General features: G+C 31.5%; 1 protein-coding gene across 1 annotated transcript; it reads left to right on the forward strand.

The window, feature by feature from the left end:
- The first annotated feature begins 6,889 nt into the window (after positions 1-6,889).
- On the forward strand, positions 6,890-10,393 carry LOC122605802 (protein SINE1-like). The gene is made up of 3 exons (XM_043778758.1): positions 6,890-6,986; positions 8,462-9,750; positions 9,827-10,393. Exons 2-3 carry the CDS (start codon positions 8,470-8,472, stop codon positions 10,262-10,264), a joined length of 1,719 nt encoding a protein of 572 aa, XP_043634693.1. The 5' UTR covers positions 6,890-6,986; positions 8,462-8,469; the 3' UTR covers positions 10,265-10,393.
- Positions 10,394-10,765: the final 372 nt, after the last annotated feature.

Here is a 10,765-nt window from a genome sequence, read left to right on the forward strand (position 1 = left end):
GCCAAGTTTGTCTAAGATTGTGCCACATGCCCATTTTTCATTGGATTCACATTTATAATATTTAAATTATCTACATTTAATTTCACCTTTATATATTTTTCATCAGTAACTTTCATTCTAAAAACTTTTCTAAAAATATGAAAACATATTATTTTTTATTTTTCTTTTACGAACATTTTGACATATAATTCATTAAAAACGGACCTATTTGAAAAAAACAATTCTAAATATTAAAATTATGTGTTTAGATTTTTAAAGACAAAATAAAATTATAGCATTTTTAATTATTTATATTGAAATATAATTAAGTTAGTTTATAATAATAATTCATTTTAATATGATAAGATAATAAATCATTTTAATATAATAAACAATTGGTGTAGGTTGAGTTGTGGATGTAATTAAAATTTGAGTTAAATTGGATTATATAGGTGAATGAGAGAGAAATTAATTTTTAATTTGAATTGGGTTAGTTCACTGATGTGAATAGTCTTATTGAAGTATTAAAAAATAATAAATAAATAAATACAACATGGGATGTGATGACGATGATTTTAATATATAATATCGTATAATTCGATTTATGAATTAAATAGGCGATCTCATATTTAATGTGAAGAATACATTTATTTATATTTATATTTTTATTACCATTTTCTTTTGGCATATTCGCTTCTTGACAAACTGGACCACAAGAAAAAGACAAGAAATACGTATACAGTGAAATCGCGGGAAGATTTAAATTCAATCCAACTTTTCAAAATCTAATTCGTTTTACTGAATTGACAATAGTGACCTTTCTAGTAAGGAATAAATAGTCTTTAGTATTGATAAGCTACAACTCCATATATTCTAGAGTCAAAAGGTATTATTAAGGTATTATATTAAATTTATTGATTAAAAATTAAAAATTGGTGATGGAAACAAGAAAAATATAAATTAAAGTCAAAACTAAATCAAAAGTCAATTTTAAAAAATCAAAAGTTATGATCGCCCAATAAGTTATTTTATCATATGTTTTTGGGCTAATTGTTTATGAAGTACTTGAACTTTGACATTTTTGTTATTGTGAGACTCGTAAAAAAAATTGCTTTTAAAAGACATTAAAACAGTTGTATTTACTTTTGTGGGAACATGATCAAATATTGCTTACGTGTCTTGTAATTAGCCGGTTTTTCATGTGCATAATATAACAATAATTTAAATAAAAATAAAATACATACATATATGTCGACATCTTCTAAAATACAGATCTTTAAGCTACTCAAATAACCAAATCTATACTTATCATAGTTATACAATACAAGATATGCCTTGAACTATTTCAAAATCAAACCCTTTGTATTTTTCCATCTTTCCAAGCTCCCAAATAGTTAACTTCAGATGGTATAGGTGTTGTCCAGATACGAGGGAAAGTGGTGGTGATTGAATGTTGTCGCTGCAAAAAAGGTAGTGGTGGTTGTAACTTGTAAGCTATAGTGTCGAAACCGGTGGTGGTGGTGGTTGAAAGCTATAGTGTTTCGAAACCGGTGGTGGTGGTTGAAAGCTATGGTTATTGGTGGTGGTCGACGTCAGGTTTTTCCGCCCATTGCGTTTTTCTAAAGGAAAAGTGTGATCTCTTATTGTTCAGGCTACCACTTCCACCTCTGATTTTTCTACCATCCCAACTGTCCCTTGTTCCACCTCTCCGACAGCCACCATTGGCGCTGCCACCAATGGCTTCACCACCTCTTGATTCCATATATGATTTGGCTTTAGTGTTCCTTTGCTGTTCTTGACCAATATATATATATATATATATATATATATATATATATATATATATATATATATGTATACATTCTTAAAATAAAAACACGGTGAGAACACTTTAAAACTACATGTTGATGGATTAAAAGTCCATAAAACCAACATAGTGTATAACTAAATATCATTATTTAAGTGTTTAACAACACATTGATCTGTCAAAATCGAGAAAATCATGTTTTTTGTTTTGTGCATCCATCTTAGATGCATATTCATCAAAATGACGCATTCAACAAAAAATGTGATTTTTTTAATGTGTTGTTAAACACTTAAAATAATAATAATTACTTATGCACTGTGTTAGTTTTATATACTTTTAATGCATCAAAATGATGTTTTTAAGTGTTCTCACCATTCTTATTTTGAGAGTGTTTTTACCGGAGTGTTACCTTATATATATATATGTATATATGTATATATATTGCAAGTAATAGCAAGATCCAACAACAAATTACGTATTAGTTATTCAAGATTATGTGTATATTGTGGATCTTTTGTTTGATTGTTTTTAGTTGACCTTTAATATGTGGCTGGTTACTACTTAGAATTTGAGAACAATTGAAGTGGTGATGGTTCTTCGCTGGTTACTTCTTCTAGTCAAGTTTTTGATTTGGAAATTGGAAAATAAAAATGAAATACAAGGAATATACATATCATCCATAAATGAGTTTTTTTATAAAGAAAATGAGTTGGAAAATAGATTTAACGGGCTATTTTACTTAGTCCACAAAAGTAATTTTTAGTTGTTTTCGATCAAATAAAACTTATTTTTGTTAGAGTCTCACAAAAACAAAAGTGTCATAACTAAAGTATTTTTCAAACAATTGCCCCATGTTTTTAACATATAAGAAGAAAATTGTACTATGTGTAGCGTATTATGTTTTATTACAATAACTACATTTGCATCATAATACGATAATGTATAATTTATTTTAGGGTTAACTGCAGAAAATAGAAAAATAGAAAGCACATTTCGATCAATTTACGAAAATAGCAGTGACCTTTAAAAGTTTTAATTTTTAGAAATGAACTTTCACTTATTTCCGAAAATAGTAACATTTGACATGTGTACATGATGACATGGACATTTTCTGATGACGTGACATACTTTATAACTACAGTAAATAGAAAGGACTTTCCGACCAATTTAAGAAAATAGCAATTTAAAAGTTTTAATTTCTAGCAATAAACTCTCATATATGTCGGATTACTCTACCACCGACGACGGCGGTGTTGGAGGTGGAGGTGGTTTCTTCTTGATTTCTTCAACTAATTTAGAAGCCGTCGGCGGTCTGTTCGAGTTCGAGCTAACCTCTGGACATGTGCTATCTGGATCTATGTCATCTGTCGACGAACTATTCTTAAATGGTCCATATCCGGCCTAGGAAACTCTCGTTTCACCTTGAACATCCTCATGATCTCCCTCCGGCTAAAACGAAGACGTTTTGGCATCCCATTTTAGAGATTTTTAATCTCGAGATAGACGAAAAAGAGCTAGATCTATGTCTTATGTAAGATCTTCATACACAACTTTTCATCTTTTCAATGCTTGAAATAGGAAGAGACTTAACGGAATCAATAAAATTAAGCTGAAATTAGCTTTAGAGAAGATGATGAGAGAAAAAAAATACCTTACCAAAACCGAGATTGAAACGGAGCCAGGTCATTTTTTTGGGGAAATGACATGGCTGATAAAAATTACATAATAAATAAATAAAAAATAATGACATGTCATTAGAAAAGTTATGTAATTAAAAAAATGTCATTAGAAATTTTTTTGGGGGAAATGACGAACTAATTTAGAAGCCGTCGGCGGTCTGTTCGAGTTCGAGCTAACCTCTGGACATGCGCTATCTGGATCTATGTCATCTGTCGACGAACTATTCTTAAATTGTCCATATCCGGCCTAGGAAACTCTCGTTTCACCTTGAACATCCTCGTGATCTCCCTCCGGCTAAAACGACGATGTTTTGGCATCTCATTTTAGAGATTTTTAATCTCGAGATAGACGAAAAAGAGTTAGATCTATGTCTTATGTAAGATCTTCATACACAACTTTTCAGCTTTTCAATGCTTGAAATAGGAAGAGACTTAACGGAATCAATAAAATTAAGCTGAAATTAGCTTTAGAGAAGATGATGAGAAAAAAAATACCTTACCAGAACCGATATTGAAACGGAGCCAGGTCATTTTTTGGGGTAAATGACACGACTGATAAAAATTACATAATAAATAAATAAAAAATAATGACATGTCATTAGAAAATGTTATGTAATTAAAAAAATGTCCACGTTATCATATACACGTGTCAAATGTTACTATTTTCTGGAATAAATGAAAGGTCATTGCTAAAAAGTAAAATTTTTAAAGGTCACTTCTATTTTCGTGAATTGGTCGAAAAGTGCTTTCTATTTTTTGCAGTTATCCCTTTATTTTATTTATCTATTATTTGTTTAAAAATATATAATACAATTTATACAAACTTTTACTTATTTACAAAATGTAGTTAGAACCCACAATGTATAATACGATGAGTTACATTACATTAACACACTTATATCTCGTGTAAAAACCTTGTTAACTATGCTAGACACTTGACAAGTCAAATTTTTTTATGTCATGATTTTCTTAAGTCATGTGAGTAGTCTATAATGTAATATTATTAGTATTGTAATCTCATTAAGCACAAGGCTAATGAACAGTGCTACTACCACGTGGAACTGTTTTATTAGTCTACTTACGCGCACGTTACTATTCGGATTTTATTATATTGGATCCCTTAAGGTTTTTTTTTTCTTTCAATTTTTCTTGGCTTCTTGCACGCTTTTTTTGGTTTTGTAATGAATAGTGTCACCGTCACGTGACACTGTTCTACTAGTCCACTTACGCCTGTGTGACTATTCGGATTTTACTATATTGGATCCCGTTAAAGTCTTTTTTTCTTTCGGTTTTTCTTGGTTTCTTGCACGGTTTTTTTGATTTAGTGTTGTCTTCTATTGGATCATCTTATACCATGTATCACTATCTAGATTTTGTCATTTTGTATCCCATTTGGGGTTTTTTCTTGGTTTTTCTCATAGTTTTTTTTGCTTTTGTCTTCTCAACTAACATATTGGAAACTCTTACTCAAACATTTTGTTTTCCCTTTTTCTTTTGCTTTTTCCGTTTCATTGCACAAACTAAATGTATGTATTCGATAATGCAACTTTTTGATGTGGTTTTTTTAGTTTTCTCGCACAAACATTTTTTTGTTTTTTTAAGTTATTATTGGTTTTTTCACACGTTTTTTTTTTATGTTTAAGTAGGTACAATGCAAGCAAACGAAACCGATTAAACACAACAATTGGAGCCCCGCAAAGTGGGACCCAAACCTCCTAGTTATTATTATTATTATTGTTATTATTATTACTACTGTATGTATTAAACCAAACTAGAGAGGTACCCAAGTAATGCGACGACTGTGGTAACAACGGGTGGTGGTGGCGTGATAATGGTGACGGGCAATGGCGGTGGCGGTGCGAAAATTAATGTACATGTAATTAGTATAAATGAGGGTGATGTACCATTTTAAAAGGATGAGGATGAATGATATAAATAATTTCATTAAAAATAATAAATAAAAATTTTATATTTAAGCTAATTAATAAGAAAAAACCATTTTGAGGTTATTCATTATTTGAGAATGGGAGAGAGTTAGTTTATTTTATAAAAACATAAATAAATAATATTGTATTTGTTACACTATTACTGTTCAAATCCATTTATCTATGATCATATAAAAATTGGATTGTTATAAATTTAAGGAAAATGTTAAACAAAACCTTTAGGGCTTCACTTAACGTAAATAAATAGATTCTACATTTCCATATTAAAATCACCCCCCCTGATTAATATAGTAAGTGTACAACTAATTAATGCAGCTTAACGAAAACTTTAGGAGCAAAACCCTAAAATTAAACATGATAACTTTCAGTTATGTCTAATATCTATCTATAATATCTTATACAACATTTTGCTCTTTTTTAAAGTTTCAAAAGATGATTTGAACTACCTAAATTACCCTCTTTCTTTATTCACTAATTTAAACATCTCTACCTATAATACCCTTAAATCTCAACCACTCATTTTTTTTTCTCTCATCAAATCCCATCACTCATTTTTTTTCTTTCTCATCCATAAATTATTTTATTCCTCTAATTTATTCAAAAAATTTTATCTCAAAAACCGTATATCGATAAATTATAAAAATTGTATGGGTATTTTTAAAATTTAATGCTCTTTCATTAGAGATATCATTCGATATACTTTTGACGAATTTTTAAATCCGAGTACGGAGCCCGTACGACTAAGGCATTTGTCTATCACATCACCTCCTATGACCTATCACCCCCATCATCTCACCGCCGCATTGTGCGGGCACTATTGCTCGTATAATATAAATATTTGTTTTTAATAAATTTTTTCAACCAATTAATTGATAACTCTATTATATTTTTCCCCACTAATTTAAACATTTTCACTTAAAATACCTATAATACTTTTAACAAAATTATTTATAACATACATATTTGATCCTTCAATCTTTAAAATAAAACACTATCTTTTACATCAATTAATTTTACATTAATACCCATCACGACAGCTACCATCGTGGCCACCATACTCGTCGCCACCACCACCATTCGTTATCATCGCCACCATCACCACCATCCATTGTCATCGTCGTCGCACACCGCCACATCGCACAGACTTTTGTGTAGTATTTAATTACCAATACATAAAATATAAGGGTAGCATGGTCAAAACAATGAAAAGTAGAAGAGGGAAAGCGAGGGGTGTAGATTTGATTCAAAATGGAAACACAATATACTCGGATTGGATCCAATTAAATTTAAATACAAATACAGGCATACAGCTAATATATTAAACTTCTTACATTGACACGAAAACCATGATCTTAATATATTTATAGTTTTATTTATTTATACATTCGAGAAAATCTACATCCTCCTTTCCAAATTACTACTCCTACAGTACTACTACTACTCCAAATTCAATCTTTTTGTATCAAATTAATAATCTTTTTTGTCAAAAATAAATTACCCATTTCTTATTTTCTTTCATTTCTCTGTATATTAATAAGAAACTAGCAGCAAATAAGAGCTTCAATTTTCATACAGGTACTATACTAATTATATTTTCATACCAAGTGTGTGTGTGTGTGTTTTTAAATAAATAATTTTTGTTGTATTTCCAAGATTTTAGATACCCACAAAAGAAATGAAATTTGGGGTTTGATTTCTTTGATGGTTTAGTTATCATCATTTCTTGATTAAGTTGGAGCTACTACATTACTACTTTGAGTTGACTGTATACCCACAAATTTTTTCACTAAAAACAGAAATTTAATATAGTTTTTACTAGCAATTAGCTTTCAAAATGATAAGATTTTGAAAAGATGTTTAATTTATGGTGTTTATAGAGATGAATGAAAGTCTTTTATTTATTTGGGTGTGATTTTATATCTATTGATGTGCTTTTTCATATCATTGTTGTTCTTTTGAATTCTTCTGTACTGTTTTTACTTGATTTTATGTGAATTAGAATGTTTAAGTTAAATAAATGTAGGGAATTGTGTAATAATTTTGTTTGATATTGTACACATCAACTTTTTGGGTTGAATTGCTTCTATGATCTTATTATCTGTATTTCTTGATAAAACTTGAGTTTAGTGTCAGATAAATGGGTACCCACATTTCTTGATAATACATACTAAAATTAACTGAGTATATGTATATCTATCATTATTTATAAAATAATATTTGAAAAGGTGTTAACTTTTTGGTGTTTTCTGGCTGCAAGTGGATTAACTTTGCGTTGCCTGATTGATTTCAATCTATATGTCATGAGTACAATATGTTCATAACCACTACCAAAGTGGTCTAGTGGTCAGGACTTGGGAGACTTGTCCTCACAACAATTAGGTCTAGGTCTCAAGTTTGATGGTTAGGCCATTGAGTCAAAAGACTCGTCTTCCCGTGTAACATGAATTACGCATTTTAGTACCATATGTTCATAGCTTGTGTCATCTATATGACTATATTAAGGGTTTGGTTTATATTCACTTATTACCCTCATCATCCAATATAATTGGTAATATCATTCAACCGGCTAAAATGAGTAAAGTAATATTAGTTGCACCAAACTGCATCATAGCCAAACTGTAAAGATATTTCTTGGGGCTTTTTTAATAGTTTGCTGGGACTTCGTTGCTATATAAATTACGGTGCTAGTTGCAATGAAATATAAATTATATGGTTATTTTTTATATTTTTGTCATTGTATAATCTCCTTTTGTCAGTGTCTTAAGTAGTCTAAACACATTTTTATAAATTTGTCTGTAAATCTGTAATGACACTAAAGTACTAAACCAGTAAAAAGGTGAAAGTAAGTTGTATTGTTGTTCAATTATTTTACATACACTCGCATTAATACGTAAGTATGCTATATACATTGGCAAAAAGATGTTGAAATACTCTGACAAATTACGTGAATTATGTAACACTTTGGTGGAATTAGCAATTATTGTATGCCTGATCTTAGGGAAAAATGTCTTCTTTTTTTTATGTAATGAAATAATGGTTTTCTTTTGCAGTTTATTCAATGGGAAGAAATCTGAACCCTGTGCTTAGACGAGAATTACAAAATCTTGACAAAGATACTGATAGTAGAAAACTAGCCATGAAAGCATTGAAATCCTATGTGAAAGATTTGGATCCTAAAGCAATCCCACTCTTTCTTACCCAAGTTTCCGAGACCAAAGAAACTGGGTTAACATCTGGCGAGTACACAATCTCACTTTATGAGGTTCTTGCTCGTGTCCATGGCACTAAGATTGTACCCCAAATTGAAAATATCATGTCCACCATAATCAAAACTTTAACCTCTAGTGTAGTCTCTTTTGCACTTCACCAAGCTTGCTCAAAGGTGGTCCCTGCCATTGCTAGATACGGGATGGACCCTACCACCCCCGAAGATAAGAAAAGGCGAATTATACACTCTCTTTGTAAGCCCCTTTCTGATTCTCTTTTATCTAGCCAAGAAAATTTATCATCTGGTGCTGCGCTATGCTTAAAGGCTCTTGTGGACTCGGATAATTGGCGGTTTGCCTCCAGTCAAATGGTCAATGAGGTGTGTCAAAGAGTTTCTGGGGCTTTGGAGAGACCTATGATGACAAATTCACACATGGGGTTAGTTTTTTCGTTAGCAAAACATAATGGCGTAATTGTTGAAGCATATGCAAGGTTGTTAATTCGGTCTGGTATCAAAATCTTGCATATTGGTGCTTCTGAGGGGAATTCTCAAAAACGGTTGGTGGCGATTCAAATGATAAGTTATCTTATGAGGTGTTTGGATTATAAATGTTTAATATCTGAACTTAGCTTTGTAATTGAAGAAATGAAGAAGTGTGACGAAGATCAAATGGCGTATGTTAAAGGAGCAGCTTTTGAGGCAACACAAACTGCCAAGAGAATCTTGATAGAGAAAGGGTCAAAATATGAGAGAAAGAATGGTAAAAGGGACGATGGAGATCAATCTCCTCTCAGTGTGTCAGCTGAATCACAATCTATGGGTTCATTTGGTGGGTATACGCCTATGACCAGTTCACCTTTTTCAGTTAGTTGTGTAACTCAAGAAGTTGATTCTGGTAGAAGTGTAAACCGAAAGCTCTGGAGGTATGAAAATGGCAGGATGGATGTTTCTTTGAAAGACGGGCTATTTTCAGGCGGGACTCGTACTCCTAGAAGTGTCATTGAAAACTCTGAGCATAACGGGTTTTCTGAGGATCAAGGCGATTATGCAGACAGATTTTTTTCAGGATTTTTGCAGAATAGTCAAGGTGGAGCAAATGATGGTTCGAGGAGTGCTACTCCTAGTCCCCAGGTGAATTTAATAAAGTATATATTTTATTTGATTCTTTTTCAGTCACTTTATCTTATGTTTTTGATTTATGTTGCAGAAATCCCGGTCTTACATTAATCTTGACAATGTTAAGATTTTCACTACTCCAAGAAAGCTTGTCAAATCTTTTCAAGGTTCAAATGAGGTACACTCTGACTCTTCAGATAAACAAAACCAAATGGTTAAAAGCCCACAAAGCCAAAGATCCAGAAGCCCTTTGGTGAGCAAGTTTGATCTGAACCAAACTTCAAAATATGATCAGAATGACCTCTCTGGTGATCTCAATGATCGTTTCACTCGTGAAGATGAACAATATAATGAAACTTCAGAATCAGTTTCTTCAAGTGAAAACCAAGAGCTTATTTTTGAATCTAAAGCAACATGCAGGGTTCCTGCTCTGAGAATTCTTTCTGCTCTCATTGTTTTGTTTGCAATCGTTGGTTGCCTCTTATATGCAGGAAATGTAGATGAAGGTCGCTATCTAGTCCCTACTTGATTTTGGTCTTATGTTGTATTGTAGTTGAAAATGAATTCTGATTTTAACAATGTCTTGTTAGAAGAGACATGAATTTGAACAATTGTAGTTTATTTGTATGTTTAATAAGATTATGTATCTTGCTGTCAAGTGATTCTTGGTTCATATGCATCTCTTTGGTAGGAATTCAATAAACTCTAACCTTGGCTACGCTTCCATAAGCTTAGTTGAGGAATTAATAAAACTTCTCAGGCAGACGTAAGATACACCCTATTTGAAAAGTTTTCGTGGATGTTTGGGGTAGCTTATTAGCTTCTTTCATTATCAAAACACAAGAAGTCAAACCAACAACTTCTAAAGAAGTGCATATTAGCCTCGTATTTTACTGTTGAAGTGTTGTACAATCTGGTGTATGAAGTATGAACTCACTTATTGGAATAGAGAGGGGTTATTCTATTTAAACTTGGAGAGTCCACTACTGGAAATTGGGGAGGGTGTAAAAATCACCTCTTGTTTACAATA

This window comes from Erigeron canadensis, chromosome 6 (assembly GCF_010389155.1).
Source record: "Erigeron canadensis isolate Cc75 chromosome 6, C_canadensis_v1, whole genome shotgun sequence".
NCBI classification, from domain to species: Eukaryota; Viridiplantae; Streptophyta; class Magnoliopsida; order Asterales; family Asteraceae; genus Erigeron; species Erigeron canadensis.

What these genes read in the sequence shown, in the direction of transcription:
- LOC122605802 (XM_043778758.1), top strand. Translation starts at nt 8,470, where the DNA reads ATGGGAAGAAATCTGAACCCTGTGCTTAGACGAGAATTACAAAATCTT. An exon ending in GTGCTACTCCTAGTCCCCAG is followed by an intron (nt 9,751 to 9,826) that starts GTGAATTTAATA and finishes TTTATGTTGCAG; the next exon opens with AAATCCCGGTCTTACATTAA.